The sequence below is a fragment of the Lemur catta genome, chromosome 11 (genome assembly GCF_020740605.2).
Source record: "Lemur catta isolate mLemCat1 chromosome 11, mLemCat1.pri, whole genome shotgun sequence".
NCBI lineage: Eukaryota > Metazoa > Chordata > Mammalia > Primates > Lemuridae > Lemur > Lemur catta.
Genome location: NC_059138.1, coordinates 40,350,282 through 40,373,642, shown reverse-complemented (window position 1 = coordinate 40,373,642; position 23,361 = coordinate 40,350,282). Strand labels below are relative to the sequence as shown.

Sequence of the window (23,361 nt, the reverse complement as noted above, 5' to 3'; positions counted from 1 at the left end):
TAAGACAGATAGCTCTTAAAGTCTCTTTCTGTTTGGTAAAAATTTGATCAAGTTAAGCAGTCCCTGATATCATCTCTTGCAAAAGAAAAAGACCAAACTTAGGAGAAGGAGAACTAAGACTAACAGTCAAACTACTGCCAAAATGAAGTTTTCACTAAATACAAGGTCAATTTAGCTGGACTTGAAACCCAATGAGAGAACTTATGGCTCCTTTCCTTCTGAATCAGAGGAAACCTGATGCTGGAAGACCCTGACCTCAGCCTTCCCACTGTCTGTCCTAATTAGAAACACCTTCTATGTGTCAGTGCCATACCCCTACTATGTCAGTCCTGCTTTATAAATAGTTAGAAGTCTGCCCAGCCCATCAGTTTTTCTGTCTTCCACTGGAACCCTTATTTAAATAATTCTTGGATAAACAGTAAATTAAATAAGTATTATAAAACTGTATCTTTCCAAAATTAGTTCATATATTTAACATAATTCTAATTAATATCTCAATAGGATTTTTTCCTGAAATATGACAAAATTATTCTAAAATTTATCTAGAAGAATAAACTGGCAAAAATATCTAACTTAAAAGACAATAAGGAATACAGTACGGTGACTATAGCAGGTAACAATGTATTGTTTATTTTAAGATAGCTAGAAGAAAAGATTTTGAATGCTGTCACCACAAAGAAATGATAAATGTTTAAAGTGATGGGTATGGTAATTATCCCAATTTGATCATTATACTACAGGCATTGAAACATCACATTGTACCCCATAAATATGCATAATTATATGTTGATTATAAACTTAAATTTTTTTAAAAGACTAATAAGGAGAGTCTCATTCTATTAGATACTAAAACACATTCTAAAGGAATAATAGTAATAGATAACATTTATTAAGTGTTTATTATCTGCCAAATACTATTCTAAACACAGTACATCAATTAACTTATTTGATCCTAACAACAATCCTATGAGGTATGTACTCTTATTTTCCCATTTTGCAGATAAAACACTGTGCAAGATCAGATAGAAGAAAGATAAATGAATAGAACAGAAAAGATAAGCTGAAAACAGACATACATACACACATATTATAATCAAGGAGGTAACAAAAGACAATGGAAAAGATTATTGAGATAATGATTGAAGTTAAGCGGTTAAGGCAGTTAATCCCAAACCTGGCTGTGCATCAAAAGCATCCATGTTACTTTTTTTTTTTAAATATACAAGCAGAGGTTCCATCCCTAAAGATTCAGATTCAATAGCTCTGGGGTGGGGCTTGGGCCTCTGTAGTTTTATTCAGCAACTCAAATGATTCTAATGCCCTGGGATTTTTACTTTTAAATCATATATATATATGTGTGGAGTTTTTTTTTTTGTTGTTGTTGTTGTTTTGTTTTTGATTTTTTGAGATGGAGTCTTGCTCTGTTGCCCGGGCTAGAGTGCCGTGGTGTCAGTCTAGCTCACAGCAACCTCCAACTCCTGGGCTTAAGTGATCCCACGGCCTCAGCCTTCCAAGTAGCTGGGACTACAGGCGTACACCACCACGCCGGGCTACGTTTTTCTATTTTTTTTTTATACTTTTAGTTTTATTCAAAAGTTCTGTTGGATTTATCCCAAATAAGATTAAGGACCACAATATGACAGTCAGCTAAGAACTTCAATTTAGTATATGAACTGCTTAAAATTACATATATATTTTCAGAGTTAGGGACATATATAAAAATTACTTTTTCTGCTAAACATTTGCAAAGTTCTTCTCAACATTTAAATTAAAGGACACTATATTTCTATTTTAAGGTGTGTTTTCCCTAACTCTGAAAGTTTTTCTATTTTTAGTAGAGACGGGGTCTTGCTCTTGCTCAGTCTTGAACTCCTGACCTCAAGTGATCCTCCTGCCTCGGCTTCCCAGAGTGCTAGGATTACAGATGTAAGCCACCGTGCCCGGCCTCATATATGTATTTTTAATTTATCGTTTTGTCGCTGATTCCTAAGTTAATTGATTTGTAGTGAAAGAATACAGCTTGTTAATAAAACTAGTTTGAAAGTTGCTGGAACATGCTTTAAAACTTTGTACATGGTCCATTTTTTAAAGGACTGATGGGTATTTGAGAAAAATGTATGTTCTTTGACTCTCCAACTTACTATTTGAGGTATATCTCTTATAAATAAATTTTAAAATCTGAAACTCTGATATTAAACTTTCTCTGTCTTTTTACCCTACATGTTATACTTTCATCTTTTTCATCTTTGTTGTCATTTCTTCAGTGTGATCTTCCAGCTCTATATTTTTCTCCTCCATGAGTTCTAATATACTGATCAAAAATCCATTGAGCTTCTTTATTTCAATAACTATATTCTTTTATTTGTAAAATTTTGATTTGTTCACATAAATCTAGTTATCTTTTATGATATTTTATTGTCTGATCATATTCCTAATTCCATTGTTTATTTTGTCAAAATTTCATATATAGTTACTTAAGATTCTGTGTCTGATAATTGTACCTGAATTATCTGAAGGTCAAATTTATTTTGCCATTTCTGGTTTCTTTTCCTCATGGTGACTCCTATTTTTGTGCATTTGGCACTCTTTAATTGTGAGCACCTATTCTAAGCTCTTTACATACCAGATTTTTTTAAAAGTTGTGAGCACCTATTTATTTGATCTTAATCTCTAGCCAGAGAAGCTTTGTGCTAACTTCTTCCAGGAGCTTGGTTACTATCCCCTGGAGATCACTTTGTCCCCCTTGAAGTGGTCCAGACCCTGTAGAAGTCTTAGATTCTGCTTCCCTACTTTGAGTCTTGCTGAGAACTGATTCCTCAATGATAATGTTGACATCAACATTTATGCTCAGAGCAGCCCGACCTTTTATGTTTGCATGCTATTCACTATTGACTTCAGCAAGCCTGTTCATTAAGAGAGTGGTGCAGAATCAGGGGATTTCAGGCTACTGGATATTTCTCTTATTCTTTATGGGCTCAGCAATGTATTAAAAGTGTATTTCATCAAGGATCTGAATTGTTTTTGACAGAGTCCTTTGAAGTATCTTGTCAACTATATATCTGAAGCAGAAAACTTCCATTTAATTTAAAATTAATTAATCTGCAGAAGCCTGAGGGAAATACAAGAATTAAATTCAATTTCACAGATTCATACAGATATAATTATCTGTATAGACACACACACACACACACACACTCCATGTGTATGTCTGGTGTGTGTGCATATGTGTGTATCACTATTATCTATCACTATGTCACAAATTGACCCAGACTTTATAGTTTAAATAGCAAACACTTATTACCTCCCAGTTTCTAGATCTCGAGGATTTGGAAGTGGACTAGCGGTTCTAGCTCAAGGTCTCTCATGAGCTTGCAGTCAAGATGCGAGCTGGGGCTTCAGTCATCTGAAGGCTTGACTGAGGCCAAAGGGTCTGCTTCCAAGCTCACTTACATGGCTGTTGGCATGAGGCCTTAATTCTGTGCTGGCTATTAGCTGGAGGCCTCATTTCCTAGTCCATATTTTTCCCATTCTAATCCTTATGTTTCCCCTGACCCCTACTGACCCATGCTGCACCGCACCTCCCCCCCATTTTAATAATAGGGAACATGGGTTAAGATTGTGTAGCTTAGCTTATTACTCTCACTTGTCTTGTGTTTTCCCAAATGTTAGCCAGCTTCACAGTGGATCAAGTGCTATTTTGTTATCATCTGGCCCTACAAGATTGTAAGAAATCTACACAGGTATGAGGCTGAGATTTCCATTGAGGGAGAGGTTTCAGCAAGAATTTGATCTTTGCCATCCTGAAAATACCAAGATAGCAGCCCAATAGTGGCTCAGCTAAAGAAAGGGTTTGAGTAAGATTTCACCATTGTCCATTTGTCAGAAAATCCACACAGAGGAGAAATATAACCAATACCCAAGAGGAAAACCTTCAGTAAGATTGGTTCCTCATAAGCAAGTCAGAAAGTCCATATGGGAAAATAACCTGTTAACTGAACTAGTTGTGGGAACCTCACTAGGAAAGGTAGCCCATAAGTGTTCCTGTGAGTTCACTTAATCTTACACACAGATCCCTGATTCCCTGTACCCTGAGCTTTCCTTGACAATTTTCATGACCCTCATATAATCAGTCTGGGCTGGGTGGCCCTCCTTATAACCACAGAATTCTGCACTTACCTTTTATATTAACACTTGAACTCCTGACTTTTGCGCTTACCCCACTAACTATGAGCTTCTTGAGGAAAGGGCCTGGCACATACAATATAATCAATGTTTCTTGCATATATGACTGAATGACTCATTACCTTACACAATTTGCCAAATTCAGCATGGTCAGTTGCCTCAAAGGTGAAAGCGCCCTGAGGCTACTGTCTGTTACTCCTTTGCAGTCCACCATGTAAATGTGATTCATATTTGGAAAATTCTTACCCATAAATTTGAAGCATGTGTCAGTAATCCTTTTATTTCCTGTTTGAAATAAAAACAGAAGAAAAGACAAGTATTGTATATATGTAATGCCTCGAGAGTAAAAGTAAAAATTAATGCTGAACCACATTTTTAACATCACAGACCTTCAAATCGGATCTTTCTGAGGTTGCAAGTAGAAAGAGCTTTGAAAGCACCATCGGAGATATGTGGTGCTCCAGTGAAAACTATTGATGTAATACGAAAGCACTTTTCAACCAAAGCCTTTAGGAGAAAAAAAGATGATTAAATTATCCACAGGGTATGGAGCAGGCTTGGCAACGTAATGAGATTTTTTTTCTCTCTCAATATTTTCAGAAATGGACACATTATTAAATTGTCTTATTTTCAAAGAAAATAGATTTTTTCAATATATTTTATACCTACATTTGAGTAATACGGAAGAATTAGAATTAAATCATGTAATAAGAGTATGGGAAAAGATGAGAACATGTAATGCTGAAAAACATCACTACATTTGGCAGCTTGACATGAGAAACTAAACTTAAAGTTTGTGCTTAGGCTATAACATCACTGAACAAATACCCTAGCTGTGAAACAAGGTTTCTTGGGGTACTTAAGGATTCAAATATTTTTGGGGTATACGTATGTGTGTTTGCAAATTTTTAAATGATTTTCTTACTATTAAAAAATAACTAAAATGAAAAACTCATTCATATTTTTCAATAATTCAAGCCAGTAGAATATGTGTCCATCTAATGCGACTGAAAAGAAAATGTACTTTTCAAATACCTACTTTTACACAGTTGTCTGTCAGAGTTGGCATGTCATTGATGGTCAGATGCATAATTCCAGAGCAGCTATTCGCAATGTTCTTGAAGCCTTGAACTGAAATCTGGATAATACAGAGTAGGTGAAAATGATGGGAGAACTCATTAGCATGATATCTAATAAAACCCCAGGGTAGCAATAACTAAAGGTATGTCATAATTTTGTTACTATGTTTTAAAATTAACCATAAAATATGGCAGACACAAGAGAGAAAGAATCAATCTAGTCTTGATTTCTTTCTATATTATTTAATTTTTATTAAGGTGAAATTCATATAACTAAAAATTAACCACTTAAGCTGGGTGCTGGGCACGCACCTGTAATTCCAGTTACTCAGGAGGCTGAGATGGGAGGATCTCTTGAGCCTGGGAGTTTGAGGTCAGCCTGGGCAAAATAGCAAGACCCCATCTCTTAAAAAGTTTTATTTAAAAAAAATTAGCCACTTCAACAAGTCATTTAACCATTTCTAATGTAGTGCAACCACCACCTGTATCTAGTTCCAAAACATTTTCATCAGCCCAAAAGGAAACCTTGTACCCATTAAGCAGTTGCTCCCCATATTCGTCTCCTCCCAGGCCCTGGCATCACTAATCTGTGTTCTGTCCCTACGGATTTGCCTATTCTGAATATTTCATATAAATGGAATTATATAATATGTAGCATTTTGTACCTGGGTTCTTTCACTTAGTGTAATGTTTTTGAGGTTCATGAGCATTGTGACATGTATCAGCACCTCATCCTCTTTTTTTATGGCTGAATAATATCCTATTCAATGGATAGTAGACCACATTTTGTTTATCCATTCATCTGTTGATGGATATTTGGATTGTTTCCATCTTTTGGATATTTTGAATAATGCTGCTATGAACATGGCATACATCTATTTGTCTGAATATCAGTTTCCAATTCTTTTGGGTATATGCCTAGGAATAGAATTGCTAGGTCATATAGTAATTCTATACTTAACTTTTTAATGAACCACCAAAATGTTTTCTACAGTTGTAACACCATTTTACATACCCACCTGCAATCTATGAGGGTTCCAATTTCTCCACATCTTTGCCAATACTTATTTTCCATTAAAAAAAATAATTCCTAGTGGGCTTGAAGTGGTACCTCATTGTGGTTTTGATCTGCATCTCCTTAATGACTAATGATATGATCATCTTTTCATGTACTTGTTAACCATTTGTGTATCTTCTTTGGGGAAATGTGTATTCCTATTTTTTTGCCTATTTTTTAATTGGATTGTTTGTCTTTTTTATTGTTGAGTTGTAAGAATTCTTTATTCTGGATACTAGACACTTTTTAGATGTATGATTTGGAACTATTGTCTTCCATTCTGTTGGCTGTCTTCTCATTTTTAAAATAATGTCCTTTGATACATAAGAGTTTTTAATTTTGATGAAGTTCAATTCATCTGTTTTTTGTTGTTGTTTATGCTTTTGGTGTCATATCTAAGAATTCATTGCCATATCCAATGTCATGAAGATTTACTCTCAACGTTTTCTTCAAAAGAGTTTTATCATTTTAGCTCTGATATTTAGGTTATTGGTCCATTTTGAGTTAATTTTTGTATATGGTATAGGGTTTTTTTGCATGTGGATATATAGTTGCCCCAGCACCAACTATTAAAGAAAGTATTCATTCCCCATTGAATGGTCTTGGCACCCCTTTTGAAAATCAATTGGCCATAAATGTATAGACTTACTTCTGTACTCTCAATTCTATTCCATTGGTCTATATGGCTATCCTTATGCCAGTGCCATACTGTTTTGATTACTGTAGCTTTGTCATACCAATTGCTTTCTTTTCAATTAACATTATCCACATTAATGGAAACAGCAGTGGTAGAAAGTGTTCAAAATAATGACTGATTCAAAGATTAAAATATTTGCCTATGATGAATTACCTTAAAATAACTTGTTATTTAAGCTCCATTTCTTGTAACAAACGGACATGGATGGGAAATCAGATAGTGTTCAGATTCAGTAGTGGGAACAGAGACTCTACCCACACAGAAGAGGGAACTCCACTTCACAGTCATCTCCACAACAGCATGACAGGGAGAACGGGGAGCAGCAGCTACAGTGGACCTCTAGGGAAACCTCTGGAGACTTTCTGTGAACCACCTCTCAGTAAAGGTGACTGCCAAGGGTCTGTCATCAGAACCATCACCTACTCAAAAAGGACTAGCCAGAAGTTAAGGAACTTAGAGCCACATCCTCAGGACAACCAGTGCTCATCTCAAATATCATTTCCTCAGGAAGTATCCCTGACCCTTAGAGCAGGCCACGGTCTTGTTATATACTTAGAGCACCAAGTAATTATCATAACTACAATTCAATTAATTTTATGATTAGCTATTAAACTAACCCCAGATCCCAGAAGGGTACCTATAGCATCAACTGACCAGATAATTAAGTAATATTATTACATGAATAAATGGGAGAATGTATGAATGAATTCTGAGAAACATGTCTATTCAGTAGGTTCTCCTACCCAGCAGACAGTAATAATGCAAGTGCCCAGTCAAAAGCCAAGGGAATTTTGTAGCCATTGAAATAAAAAAGAAAAAAAAAAAGCCAAGGGAAGCCCTTGAAACCAGTGGCTGAGCATGCAGGCTTGCTTTGCTACAGATGCCAGACCTTTGGGTGAGATTATTCTTGAATAGTTTTTCTAAAGAGACTTTGGGAAACATGTTAATTCTAAAGTCTGAACAATGTATTTAAACTATGGCAGTCCATTATCATGGGGTGTAATACAGTTACTATGCATAATGTTTTAGGAGAATAACTGAGCTCATGATATAGTTTAAAAGAAAAATTGGTTGGATGAAGTAAATTTTTCATGAGTACTCCTATAGCAAAGTCCAGGGGAGATGAAAGAGCATATGAAACATCAACAGAGGTGAGAGGAATGATGGGTTTGGGGTTGTTAGCCGGCCTAGGTTTGAGTCTGGTTCTGCCTTTTTCTCACTTATAACAAAAGGCAGCTCAACCTCTCTGATTCTTAGTTTTATCATCTATAAAATGAACATTAAAATATCTATTTTAGGAGATTCTTGAGAAAACAAAATGAGGCAATGTATATAAAAGTGGTTAGTTAGCACAATGTCTGGCATGTAATATTGGGTACCACTTTTTCTGTTATCGTACTTCTGGGAACATTTTGCTCCCACAGAGAAGTAAAGAATCAAGAACTAGGGGTAGAGGGCCTTGAGAGCTCACTCTGGTGCAGTCCTCACATTGCAAACATATAGGAATGGTATTCAGGGAAGCCCTGGGTTTGGAGAACAGGTTCTTTATTCCTCACAATGTGTCCGCAGTGCTGAACATAGTGTTTGACACAGAATGGGTGCTCCTTAAGTGTTGAATGGATGAATGGTCTTGAGTCACACAGCAGTGGCAGAGCCAGGGCTAGAGGCCACCAATTCCCATTATGACACAGAACTCCAGGGATGAGAACTGCTGTTGGACACCGCTTCTAAGTTCCTTCCCTTTATCCCAGACCCTGGTCCATTACCCTAGCACTAGTATCTCTAATAATGGCTTCCATAAAACAAACAAACAAATTTTTCTTTCTTGCATTCATGACAAAAATTCCTGAGCAAGGGGAAAAAAATGATAGCAAAAAGCAGCCACAGCTGGGTGATTCCTTGCAACACAGACAAAAACTTGGTGCTATCAACTGGCAAGATTAGTATCCAGAAAGGTGGGGGCCCTCTCTGAGAAGGGGCTTTTAAGCTTTGTCCTGGCATGAAGTGCTCAGTTCCCCACATAGTTTATATTAGAATATCCAAAAAGATGTTTAGCTAACATTTTATGACTCAAATATTCCTGCCAGAACCTTTTAGGCCAAGCAACGATTAGCTGTCCTTTTTCCTCACTGAAATAATGGAGATATGAGTCTGAAATTAAAAATTCCTCTCCAAAGAAAAAAAGCAAAATATTTTACCATGTTAAAATTCCAGGCCTTATCACAGCTGATATCTGTGCATTTTCTGTATAGGATTTTGACAATACCTGGCATCTGATCTCTATTTAGTTGTGAAGTTATTTTGGCTTCTATTTTGACACCAACTGGAGCCCTGGTTAAGCCCCCATTTTTTAGGAAGTTGGGGAAATTGGCCTCGCCAATGATGTCCAACTTCAAGTCCTAGCAGACAGCTACTGCTGCTGATAGGGGCAAAGGAACTTTGGTGATCACAGGAAAGTTCTCTCCAGCTGCCTCTGGGTGGGTCTCACCCATCAGCATGGCCAGACAGACTTGTCTGTGAAGGAAATGAGTTGTCAGTGAGCCACACACTCACTGAAGCCCAAAGTGCTAATACGTACCAAGGACTAGCTCAGATCCCTCTTGGCTGCTCCAAGGTCATAAAAAGAAGGAAGGGACTTACCCACAGGGATGATAACATCTTACCAAGCTTCCATTTTCCACTCCTTCTCTACAATGTCTCTGAATTAGTTAGCTCAGCAACACAGGAAAGACATATCTGCAGAGCCAGACCCTCCATAGCAGCTAGAAATATCGATCTGAGATAGACATGGCCCATGCTGTGTTCCTGTACCACTTCCAGCTATTTCTCTCATTCTCACAGCAGTGTATCCAATGACTAATGGGTAATGTGATGACTTTAGTCATGTCCATATATTCTTCATGACCTCTTAGTGACCTCAAAGGAACCTAGCTTAGCAAGTAGAGTGAATTGTTGGAGAGAAAAATAATGCTTTTCCCAAAAACGTTATGGAAAATTCTGTTTTATTACATTCAAATGCACCACAAACATCTTCAGTAGCAACACTTCCCAGGGGCTGTGCTAAGAGAGTTTGATAGGCTCTCAAATATTGTGTCCTCTGTAGGGACAGAAATAGAGCCCTGGTTATTGTCTCTCTTAAGGTCTAACCTCTCTCTTTGGATGATCCTGTAGGACCCAGGTCTATATATTCCTCATGGCCATCCCCACCTCTATGGTCTTTAATCCTATCTGTTCACTAATGCACTTCTTCCTCGTAGCCCTCCCTAGTCACCTCAGATAGACCTATTTCTTCCTCTTACATCTCAGAGCACCAAAGCCCTTAGCTCTCACTCTCTGCATTTTGTATCCTCTGCCTTATACAATAGTTACCTGCACACATGTCTAGTATCCCTGACAAGGAATACTTAGCATCTTAGCCATCATTGTATCCTTTACTGTTTAACACAATGCCTAGCACAGAGTATTTTTTAATAGACCAAGTAGTTGTTGAACAAATTGTAGAACGTAAATTAGGCTTAGAAGTTCCAAGGGGAAGGCAGACAATGTGGTCAGTTGTTAAAGATTGCCATATTTACCTAAAAACGTTAGTCAACCAACACGCAAAAAAAGGTTTAATTTTCCAGTGTGAGCAACTAGGACACAAAATGAGTGAAGCCCACAGATGCCAGGCAGGCGTGCACACTTGCCAGCTCTGTGTGCACCCGCTGCACCATGACTCAGAGCTGCGATCTGCCAGAGCAGGCTGACCCATCCTTAACTTTGTCATTCTTGTCTAGAGTACACTATCTGGTTCTTTTCCTTCACCCGTGGCCAAATTGCTCATAGTTTCCCTGTATTATAATGGAGCTTATCTTGTTAATAACTGAGAGAGGATCACAACCATAATACTTCTTAAAACACAATGATCCACAGAGCTACTTGGTTTGTCTCGATTTATTGAACTAGAGGGTGGCTTTACAGCTACAATTCTAACCACATGCTTCACCTAGACCCAAGACCAAAATAGAGTTTTGTGAACAGTTCATGAATTTCTGTGTGTAAGTCACTTCCCAAGCAGGGAACAGAGAAGAAACTAAAATAAGTATGGTTTTCAGAAAGCATAAAAATTTTTTCAACCTTTTTTTTCAGGAGTGGGAAATATGATCTTAGTCCCCTGAGACTCATCATTTTGTCATCTGATTCTTCAAGAGCTAAAAATTGTTGCCAGATGTTTCATTTTTACTGCTTAATACAATAAACATCCTTATACATTTTGCCTACAAAGATATTAATTAAGCTGTGGATCTCAAACAATAGGTGTTGCTATTATTTATTTTTATTTTCAATATGGCCAGCATAGAGTTATATTCAAACTAACAATCATAACAACCATTTAAATCTATGTAAGTCCTATTTACAAGATACATGAAAAGGTTTTCATAAATTCTACAATTTTTTAAACATAGGTTGAAGCCTGGTTCAGAAAAGACACAAAGCATTCCTTTAACAGGGAAACTGAGGCACAAGAACTGACCCAGAAAAGCAGGAATTTCACTGTGATTTTTTTGACCCTTGACTGCTTTTCCACTCCTTATTAAATGACCTTTAAGACCACATAATATTTTTTCAAATACAAAATGCAACATTTTTTAAAACTATATGCAGTATAGAACTCTACAGTTTTATAAATGATGGTCTAGTAGTTACCAGCCTGGTCTTCAAAATTAGGTGGATCAAGGTTCTAATCTTCACCTAGACATTTTCTGTGTGACCTGAGGCAAGTTACTTACCCTGTCTTAGCATCACTTTCAGAGCTGTGTGGAGCTAGCTAATACACTTGTGAGAGCAGATTGTTAAGTGTTCAACAACTCTGCAAGCCCATTGTTAAACACAGTCATTTAAAAAATTAAATCATATAAACTTAAAATTAAATAAATTATATTAAAAAACAAAGGTAGTACACACTCAAAATATCACTTTCTCATTATTAAAAGTATTATTTTTGTTATTTAGATAGAGTTACCATTATCTATGTTCTTAAGGATATTTATGTCTATTGTAATCTCTATGGTGAAATTATTACATAATGGTGAGCCACTACACATCACTTCCCAACTTCCTATTCAGTGACCTGAATAGGAAGCTTAAAATAGGCCACGCTGACACCATTCACACTACAGAATTCAACCAACACTAAAAAGCAGGGCTGTTCCCATCTTTTGTTATTCCATGGAATAAAGGAAAATGGAATCAACCAGATGTAAATGCATTATAATTTTGAATTTAACTGTAACCAATTGGTTTTGATACATAATCTGCTCATTCACAACTGGTTTAGCTGGCCACAAAACTCTTTTTATCCAAATTAACCCTTATTTTTTTTTCATTTTTTTAATTTCAGCATATTACGGGAGTGGGTACAAATGTTTAGGTTACATATATTGCCTTTGCCCCACCCAAGTCAGAGCTTCAAGTGTGTTCATCCCCCAGATGGTACACACTGCACCCATTAAATGTGAATATTCCATTCCCTCCTCCCCCTCCCATCTGCCTGACACCTGATGAATGTTACTACTATATGTGCACGTAAGTGTTGATCAGTTAATACCAATTTGATGGTGAGTACATGTGGTGCTTGTTTTTCCATTCTTGTGATACTTCACTTAGTAGAATGGGCTCCAGCTCTATCCAGGATAATACAAGAGGTGCTAGATCACCATTGTTTTTTGTGGCTGAGTAGAACTCCATGGTATACATATACCACATTTTATTAATCTACTCATGTATTGATAGGCACTTGGGTTGTTTCCACATCTTTGCAATTGTGAATTGTGCTGCTATAAACATTCTAGTGCAGATGTCTTTTTTGTAGAATGTCTGTTTTTCCTTTGGGTAGATGCCCAGTAATGGGATTGCTGGATCAAATGGTTGTTCTACTTTTAGCTCTTTGAGGTATTTCCATATTACTTCAAGCTATACTACAAGGCTATAGTAATTAAAACAGCATGGTACTGGCACAAGAACAGAGACATAGACCAATGGAACAGAACTGAGAATCCAAATATAAAACCATCCTCATATAGCAATATAATCTTTGAAAAAGCAGACAAAACATACGCTGGGGAAAAGAATCCTTATTCAAGAAATGGTGCTGGGAAAATTGGATAGCCTCATGTAGAAGACTGAAACAGTATCCATACCTCTCACCTCTCATAAAAATCAACTCACAGTGGGTAACAGACTTAAATCTAAGGCAGAAAACCATAAGAATTCTAGAAGAAAATGTTGGAAAAACTCTTATAGACATTGGCCTAGGCAAACAATTTGTGAATAAGACCCCAAAGGCAATCACAGCAACAACAAAAATAAATACATGGGACCTGATCAAATTAAAAAGCTTCTGCACAGCCAAGGAAACTATCACGAAAGCAAACAGACAACCTACATAATGGGAGAAAATATTCACATGCTACACATCTGATAAAGGGCTGATAACTAGAATCTATATAGAACTCAGAAAAATCAGCAAGAAAAAAATCAAACAATCCCATTAAAAAGTGGGCAAAGGACATGAACAGAAACTTTTCAAAAGAAGATAGACTAATGGCCAACAAATATATGAAAAAATGCTCAACATCTCTAATCTTCAGGGAAATGCAAATCAAAACCACAATGGGATATCACTTAACTCCAGTGAGAATGGCTTTTATCAAAAAGTCCCAAAACAATAAATGTTGGCATGGATGCGGAAAGATAGGAACACTCATACACTGCTGGTGGGACAGCAAACTAGTACAACCTCTGTGGAAAATAATATGGAGATAACCCTTATTGAAAGACTCCCATATCTATACCACTACTCCCAGCTCTGTTCCAAGGACCAGACTTCTACTTCTGCTTCTGTTTTTACTTATCATTTACATCCAGATGTATCATAGGAACCTCAAATTTGGCATTTCCAAACTAAAATTCATTTATTCTTTTTCTCCAATCTTGCTCCTTCTTTGGTTATCTTGGTTAGTCACCACACAGAAGCACAAAATCCTAAAGCTGATAATCCTAAGAAATTATCTAGCCCAGACTAGCCATTTTACAGATGAGGAAACTGAGGCAGAAAAACCAAGTAACTGTCCAGGGTTGCACAATTGGTTAGCGGCATAGCAAGGACAAGATCCAAGGTCTTGGGCTCCTTTCATCATCTCACTGCCTTCTACTTTCATGGAAATAAAGAAAGAAGGGTGGGGGAGAGGAGAAAAGTGATAGGGAGGAGGAGGGGAAAGGGGAAAGGAAAAGGAAAGGGGAAGGGAAGGGAAAGGAAAAGAAAAGAACAGGGGAGGAAAGAGAAGAGATTATGAAATTTCTTCCCACTCATGCTTTGCTTATGCAATCTCCATCCAGTTTGGCTAGTGCATTCATTCCTGGACATGCCTGTGTGGCTTTCTCCAGCCTTCACCACAAATCCCAGGGGAGAACAAGTAAGGCCTTCCATGATCTCTCCCTCTCTGAAAGGGGAAGTTGTAATTTACGTAGCCTAGAAAGAACTGAAATGACCTTGGAGTCTTTCAGTTTGCAGTTTGTGCAGCCTACCTTTAAGTTTGTGGGTCCCTAGAGAGATTTGATAGCACAAGAACTGATAAACCATTATTATTGTACTGAATATTAGGATCATTTGAACATTCCTGGGTTGCTGTCCTTTTCATTTTTGTTGATTTGTACATAGTGATTAAAATACAATTGTTGAAAAAACACTTTCACTTTAATATTTCATAGTTTCCTAGGCTCTCTCCTTCCTGTAAATTTAGAGAATTTTCAGATTCAACCCTTACCAAGGAGAGATCATCAAAGCTTGCTTTAGCAAGTTGACAACTTCTCAGCTACCAAACAGGAATCCTAAGCTTCCACCTGAATCACCTGGCTGGCCATGCCCTGAAATTGGCTGCAGTCTCATTCATTCCTTCCTCAAACATTGATCAAAGTTCTATGTGCCAGGTTATTATACTGTATCCTAAGGATACAGATACACAGATATATAAGGCACCATCCCTGTCATCAAAAGCTCACAATAGGGAGGGAAGCAGACAAAAACAGATAATTGAATACACAGAGAATGCTTTGTGAAAAGTGCAGTGACAGCAGAACATACAGGAGAGGGGTCATAACCAAGCTTGGGATGGGTGAGGGAGGGGTTAGCAAGGCCTTTCTAGAGAAGGTTGTGATTGAGCAGAGCCTTGAAGGGTAAGTGCAAGTTAACCTGGAGAATGGAAGAAAGGGATAGTATGGGGGTGTCTAGGCAGAGAGCAAAAGGTGAACCTAGTGGAACAACTGAGGCAGGAAATGAACAGGGAGGCACAAAGGCAGAAACCCCTACAGCAAGCTCTCCTACTGTCTGGTTGAACTATCCTAAATGTGAACATATAAATCTGAAACTTAGTCTAAACTCCCCACTCTTTATCTGGCTTCTGCCATTCCACATGCAGAGTTGTTAGTTTCTAGGCATTTGTGTTTCAGCCTTAGTTTGGCTGGGTCTCAGCCTTCCTTCCCAGCACGTCTGTGGTTCTTCCGTGCCTGGCTTCCATGCCATCACCCGTTGTTGCACACAGTTGGAGATATATGAATCTGTAGGGAAAGTGGCCACGCCATGATGATGTCAGTGGGAGCATCCTTGACACAAAAAAAGCAGAGGATAAAGGAAAGGAGAACCAAAAATCATTGCCCTCCCAATTGGCACTTTCTCACGTACAAGTAGGATAGCTTTGTGCTGCCCTTTAAAACCCTTAATCCTATCCATATTTTTGAGATTCTGAAAGAAACAAAAACATATTTTATAGAGCTCTGAAATGAACAGGGAACTAATGGGGGTCATTTTGGAGCATTTTCTCTGGTGCCTTTTTATCCATTCTTTCATGGGGATATTTGAGGAAAGATTTAAAGGAAGCAAACCATACAGATATCTGCAGAAAGAATTCCAGGGAGGGGAACAGCCAGTGTGCAAACCCTAAGGTACGAGCTTGCTTGTGACTTTGAAGAACAGCAAGGAAGCCAGTGTGGCTGGAGCAGGTTGGCAAGAGGGAGAATTACAGGAAATGATGTCAGAGGGGCAATTGGAGGATGGGGTAGGTTTCTCAGGGCATTGTATGTCCTTCCAAGGCTTTTCTTTAATTAAGTGAATAGGAAGCCTTGCCAGGTGTCTGAGCAGAGGAAGGAGGCTGACTTGGGTTTTAAAAGGATGATTCTAGATATTCTGTTAAAAGCAGACTTGTAGGAGGCAGGGGAGGTAGGGAGACCAATTAGGAGGCTATCACAATAGCCAGGCAAGAGATGATGGTAATGTGGGCTGGGGAGAAGGTGAGGAGTGGTCAGATCCTCCTTAGATTCTACAGGAATAGTCAACTGCACTTCCTATCAGAGTGGATGTGGGAGGAGAGAGAGAGAGCAAAGAGTCAAGGCAAGGATGATGTCTTAGTTTGCTAGGTCTGCTATAATACAGTACTACAAACTGGGTGGCTTAAACAACAGAAATTTATTGTCTCACAGTTCTGGAGGCTTGAAGTCTGAGATAAAGGTGTTGACAGAATTGGTTCCTGGTGAGGACTATGCAGGAAGGATCTGTTCCAGGCCTCTCTCCTTGGGTTATACATGGCTGTCTTCATGTTCACATAGCATTCTCTCTGTACGCTTGTGTGTGTCCAAACTTCCCTCTTGTATAAGCACATCAGTCATACTGGATTAGGGCCTAAACTTAGTGCCTTCATCTTAACTAATTACACCTGCAACAACCTTATTTCCAAATAAGATCATGTTCTGAGGCATTACTGGGGCTAAGACTTCAACATGTGATTTTGGGGGACCTAATTCAATGTATAACAGATGATACCAAGATTTTAGCCTAAGCAACTATAAAGATGGAGATGCCATTAACTGAGATGGGGAAGGCTGTGGGTGGAGCAAGTAGTTATTTTTTAGAGCAGGGATTTTTTTAAAAAAGATATAAGAGCCTAAAATGTGTGATAAAAGTCTGGGTTGGAGATATAGATCATGCATATGATCTATATATAAACTTCTATATACACACATGCATATCTATGTATGAGCATGTATATGTATATATATGATTATGTATGTGTGTGTGTGTTCATTATTGTAGGTGATATAAAGCCATGAGACAAGATGAGACCACCAAGGAAACAGGTGTAGCCTGAGAAAGAAAGCGGATCAAGAACCGAACCCTGGGGCCCTCTATGATTAAGGGGTTGGAGAGAAGAGGAGGCAACTTAGGCACTTTCAAAAATAATGTTAGAAGTTAAGAAGATGAGCAAGACCTATAGCACAATATCATTTATGAGAATTAAAATGCACAATATGAGAATATAAGAATACATAGAAATTTAAGGAGCCATATAATACAAATAGAAGTTGCTTATATAGGGGGAGGGGAGCAGGAGTGGGAGATGTGGATAAAAGGAAATAAATTAAACAAGAGAGGGGCCTTGCTCAGACCAATGATGAAAGTGTGCCATGAACTAAGGAGTATGATTAAATACTAGAATATATATATGTGTGTGTGTATAGATATAGATATAGATATATTCTTTTGGGAATAAACCACATTTCCCACTCCTATTCTCCCCCCCCATACAAGCAACCCCTCTAATTTGTTTTATATGGCTCTTTAAATCTCTATGTATCCTTGTATTCCTATATTGTGGTTCTTATATTATGCATTTTAATTGTTATAAATGATATTGTGCTATAGGGTCCATATTATTCTCTACCCCCCAAGGAGTGATGTGTGGCCTGACTCATAGTGGAAACTTTTTGGATATTTATTGAATACTTGACTTAATACTTGACTTCACTTTAGTTCAATAAGTGAAACTGAGGAATAATCACATGAGATACTGGCAGTTTTCCTTTGCACATCAATATCCAACCCTCTCCCATCCCATGTGGTTCTGGGGGACTGTCACAGCACCCTGAGAGCAAAACACCATAGGAATTCAAAGCACAGGTTCTAGGGCACCTGCATACTAATCTTGAGTTTGCCATTTACTAGTTTGTCATCCTGAGTAGGGAAGTATACCCCACTTCATACCTCAATTTCCTTATCTATGAAATGGGTAATATACTAGTACCTACCTCATAGGTATGTCATGTGAAGGAAATTATTCGATAAGTATAAGATGTTTACAACAGTGGCTGGCACATAGTAAATGCTCGCTAACCCTTAGCTACTATTATTAGAGTACTGGTATTATTATTTTCCCATGGCTACTGGTCATTTGATTCTGGCCTAACCAATGAGAAGTTACATTAGTGGTTAGGATTTGTCTAGGAAGGGCATGTGACCCTAGTAGAACCATTCAGAATCTTCCAGGTACTCAATACTGTCACCAAATGTCTCCCAGACCATAGATAAAAAACAAACAAGGGAAAGAGTACTTTCTCTACATGATGAAACCATTTAATGTCTCCAAAAGTTCTTCCCAAAAGCCTAGATTTGGTAACTTTAAGGGAATAGTAAATATAAAAGCAAAGGAATTAAATTTGTTCAACTGATTTTGAACAAAATCAGAATTTTTGTTAAATAGATGTCAATCCTTTTTCTTCGGAAAATATAAAGAATGTTTTACACTCAGCCTCTGAAAGAAAATGTTTAATTTGAAAAACATGTTAACAGTGGCAGCCTACTGGAATGTGTTAGGCGCTGTATATCATTTAACTTCACAAGTAATCAAAGAAATGTAAACTGAAAATACAAAATGTCATTTCCAATGTCAAATTGACAAAAGTTTTTTATATACTGTAATATATTTGTGAAGATACTAGACATTATTTTATATTGATGGTAAGTGTAAGTTGACTACCTTTGTAGAGTATGGATAACCTTAAAAATAACTATATTCCCTGTTTCATTTCTAAAAATTTATACTAAAAAACTACATAGATGTATGCAAAGACATGGCTACAAAAATTTTCCTCACAAGTTCTTTATGATGGCAAAAAACAGTAGGCTAATAATGAATGGTTTATTTTTTGATATAATGAAATACTATTAATATATAGGTACTAAAAGTAAGTTACAGAAAAATATTTAATAAAATAGAGAGATGGTCACTTTATAGAATATTAAATAAAAGGTACGTGTACCATATAATCCATTTTAGCTTAAAAGAAGTATAGACACATAGAAAAAAGACTAGAAAGCTATACCCCAAAATACTAATGGAATTTATTATTCCTGAATGGTGAAATTGCTGGTATTTTTTCAATTTTTCTTCTTTTTTCTTGTATATATTTTCAAATTCTTATGAGTTTAACAAGTAACAAGAAAAAAAATCAAAGATTTTTAAAAGTAAAACAAGATAATTCAAAGTGACAAATGTAAGGCTAGAGGCTTGCAATGGATACTAAAAGAACTCACTGGAGGAGCCTTACCCTGATTTGGGGCTGATTATGAGCAGAGGCTTTTTTGAAAAGAAACAGCAAAGGCACCGCCTCAACTACATCAAGGATGATGACATGCAGGTACATTTGCAAGTTTTGATACTCATTAGAAAATCATTCGTGTTACTTAATGTACCTGGGGTATTTATCCAATCCCAAAAGAATGTAGAGTACTTCTAGAACATATGAAATTGATTTTCACTTTTCATTGCAGCTCTCCATCACTTTTTTTTTCTAAAAAGTATGGTTAAAATTCTTCACAATATTGAAGAAATAAACTTTTCCTTTTTTAGGCAGCAGTGACTACATAACAGTTTAGTCCTTCACATATTTTGTTTATGTTAATCCAGAGCTCTGGAAAGACAAGGGATGCTGTTTTATTCATGACAGTGCCAAGTTTGCAGCAGGCACGCAACAAACACCAGTGAAAAGCATTTAGGTGTAAGCGCCTATCCTCAAGTCTTTTTTTTATTAGGATCTTTTTTCTTGGTCAGATATATTAACATATAACTTCCTAGTGCAAAATTCCAAATTTATAAAAAGAAAATAGATTTCTAGTTTCCAAGATAGAACCTCTTACTTAGAGAGGGGAAAACCTTTAAAAAAATATATGTGAATCATCAATTTTCCTTCTTTGAAGCCATTTTTGTACCACACCCAGAGTTAGGGAGGTAGACAGAACCTTATCAAAGAACTTTAAGTCTCTCAGAAGCGTAACATCCAAGCTTCAAGGGTTCATTATGCAGCTACAGCAGTAGGCATTCCTAAGATATCCATGCTTCATAATGAGCCCAGTTTTTGCTTCCAGTGGGCCTAAAGCAGCTCAGTCTCAAATGGCACAATTTCTAGTGCCTGAAAAAGTGCCTGACACTTAAACTTCTATTGAATTATTAAAAGGACAAATGGAAATGGAAGAGGGACACATGAAAGAAACTAAGATTGTTTTGTATAATGATGCAAAATATTAACTTCATTGTGTTTTGAGACTTACAAATTAAGGACTAATTAGAAAAAGAATTCTGTTCTTTACGTGTTAGAAACTCAAATACTGAGGCCAGGCAGGCAATGCAATGAAACAGTAGCAGGCAGGTGTGAATGCATGTGGAGGAGAGGTTGGCAAACTGACTCGAGTGTGCTCCACCTTGAGTGGGAATGTGGCTGACTCAGCTCCCACCCACTGCTGCCATATGGGAATGCAGGTCCCATTAGGCCAGTTCTTCCAATTTTTTAAGAGAAGCTTGAAATCTAGATTGTTTTGTGAAAACTCCCAGGTTTTACATATTGGCTCAAAATATAAAGAGCAGTTTATATGTGTTTTGCATGCCTATCTGGGCAGTGGGTCATAGATTTGAAACCCCTGATTTAGATGCAGTAAAGTATCTGAGAATATTTATCCTTATGACATGTGTTTATGTGTCTGTGCATGTGTTGTGTGTTGTTGCTACAATAATTACCTCGTGGACACTGAGAAGAACAAGGAGGGGTATCATACTATGAGGAGGGTTTTAAACACTGATGAGAGCTAATAGCAAAGTCGTGGAGGACTTATAGTGAAGGGGGAGGCAAGTGTCAAGCACATAAGTTATCCCTGAATCTGCAAATATTTTTCTCTGTGATTAGGCCATCTGCGTTGGCTAATTGGCGCCCATCAAAGTTAGGCTCCTACCCTCCCACAGAGACTGGGAGATGGGCTGCTATCTTCTTTGATGATTATATATCAAAGGGATAGCCCCCAGGTCCTTGGGGAAGACATTCCTGGGTTGTAAACCACACAAGAATCTTTTTAAAAACATTTACATCTCAAAGGAGGCAGGGAAAGAATTTACAATTCCAAGTTTTCTAAAGCAAATGCTCTAAGAAAAGGGAGGTCGGCGGCCTAGAGTCAAGAAGAAACCTGTCTAAAGTTCAGTCAAGCTGAGGGGAGTTAAGGCCACTTCAGCCACAAGTTGTAGTAGATGTGGATGTTTAGCAAGCTACACTTCAGTAGGTCAGTTTTAAACAAACGTAAATGCTAGGCTTAGAGTATCCTCCCAGCCGCCTAGTGCATCAGGAAACCATGGTATGCCAGTGCTGGTGGCTACGTAAGAATTTTATCCATTCAAGAACCTGGAAGAGAGACCTGTGCTGCCCCTGGACTCCCTGCTTCCCCAGGGAACTCTGCCTGCCCAGGTATCTATCAACAGGTGCTAGTAAAATATACCAGTACCATGTGCCCATGAGCTTTCACCAGCTGTATAACCTTGGGCAATTTATTCAACCACCCTGAGCTTTGGTCTCTTCAGTTGTAAAAAGGCATAATAAATACATACTATATGGCATTGAATGAGAAGTAAATCTCATCTGTGCATAGCACTCAACACAATGCCTGACATATAGTAATGACTCAATAAATGGTAATTATCAATATTTCAGCAGTTCTCACCTGTGCTATATTATTCTTACAGAAGAATGAACATACTATAACATCAATTCAATAATATCCAGAGAGGTAGGAGAAAATAAGTAAAAAGAATTACAGCTTAAATCTATCAAAATTAGAGCAGAAGAAACTATCAATAAGGCAGTAACCACTTCCAAAGTGCCATGCTCTATCCTCCGCAACTTTACCCTCTTTTCTGCCCAACCTTCCTAATCCTGTTCTAACTTAAATATTTTCCCAGTAGATCCCAAATCTTCAGGTTATTTAGCCCAAAGATGTCATGAAATTTTTAAAATTACAATCTTTATTGTATTTCCTTTCTCATATTTATCACTTGTAGCATTTTACTCCCCCAAAAAACCCATGTGGGAGCTAACTAACTTTTCAGGAATCCTGTACAAATTCTTCCCCAAAAGTTTTTTCTTTGTTTGTATCTTGGTAGCAACTCCAAAGTTTTCAAGATTTGGGCTCTGAGATTAGAACTGTGCTCAGAGTGTCTCCGCAGAAGTGGTCTGTTCCCTCATCCAATGAGCTCTGCCTGTTTGTCCAAGTGACACTCCAGTGGAAGGAAGCCAAGAGCCTATAGTAGCGATCCTGAGGAAAATTTCAGCAGCTGTGGCCATGTAATTTAAAACCTCTGAAAAGTGTGCTGCGGTCCGTGCACAGCATTAGTATAACATGGGGGCTGGATGCAGCCCGTTCTCCGGAGGACTTCCTTGCCCGCTACAGGAAAGGGAAGACTGAGAGACAAACCTGGGTGCAGCCGGAGAGGTCCAGATAGATGAGCTTGTGGCATCCATTCCCCAAGTTCAGGTACTGTAAGCCTTTGTCTGTGAACTTTCTGCAATAAGCCAAACTAAGATTCTGTAAGTTGTAGAAATGCCTGAAAAGACAGGGCAAGAAAAGAGAGGAAAGAAAGTGATTATACTTTAGCTGTTCTCTCCAGTCTTTCTTAAGCCACTATGACAAAGAGAAGTAAAATTGTGAATTACTCTCTTCTCCTTGCAGATGTTCAACAGTTTAACTTTATTGTTAACAGTCTCCCTGTTGATTAAAGGAGACTGCAGTGGTATACCAGATAATGCATAATGACATTTGAAGTGAAAATAATTCATGAATACAAGAATATTTGCTTAAATTTTTAAGAAAGTTGACTGGGATAATGCTTTGGGGGGCGGTAGGGGCGGGGGTGCATTCATATTGTTTAGAAATTAGTTTTTGAAACCAAAGTTGCACAGTTTACTTTATAGTTGCTTTTAGTTTGTATCTTTGGAGCACTAAAATTATGTACAAAATGTCTACAAATACAAACCCTTTATAAACATTTAAATGCAGATTGTTACAGGAAAGTGAGGATTTGAGGCAGAAGAAAAAATTGAACAAAAAGGCTCTTAAAATGAATCTGATAAGCAAATGTCCTGAAAAATAGATTCAAATATGCATGATTTTGTAAGTAACAGTTTCATTATTATGGCTAAATAAAAACTAATTGATATACAGAACT

General features: G+C 37.5%; 2 protein-coding genes across 2 annotated transcripts in view; one reads left to right on the top strand and one right to left on the bottom strand.

The window, feature by feature from the left end:
- Positions 1 to 23,361, bottom strand: part of FBXL13 (F-box and leucine rich repeat protein 13) — a 183,267-nt gene that overhangs the window by 55,128 nt on the left and 104,778 nt on the right. The window contains exons 12-15 of the mRNA XM_045564287.1: positions 22,611 to 22,740; positions 5,222 to 5,320; positions 4,572 to 4,689; positions 4,305 to 4,467 (exon numbers count right to left, since the gene is read on the bottom strand). Coding sequence (XP_045420243.1) covers positions 4,305 to 4,467; positions 4,572 to 4,689; positions 5,222 to 5,320; positions 22,611 to 22,740 — 510 coding nt within the window. The remainder of the gene's footprint in view (positions 1 to 4,304; positions 4,468 to 4,571; positions 4,690 to 5,221; positions 5,321 to 22,610; positions 22,741 to 23,361) is intronic.
- Positions 22,505 to 23,361, top strand: part of LRRC17 (leucine rich repeat containing 17) — a 30,937-nt gene continuing 30,080 nt past the window's right edge. Inside the window, exon 1 of the mRNA XM_045564279.1 lies at positions 22,505 to 22,670. The gene's annotated coding sequence lies outside the window, so the exon portion shown is untranslated. The remainder of the gene's footprint in view (positions 22,671 to 23,361) is intronic.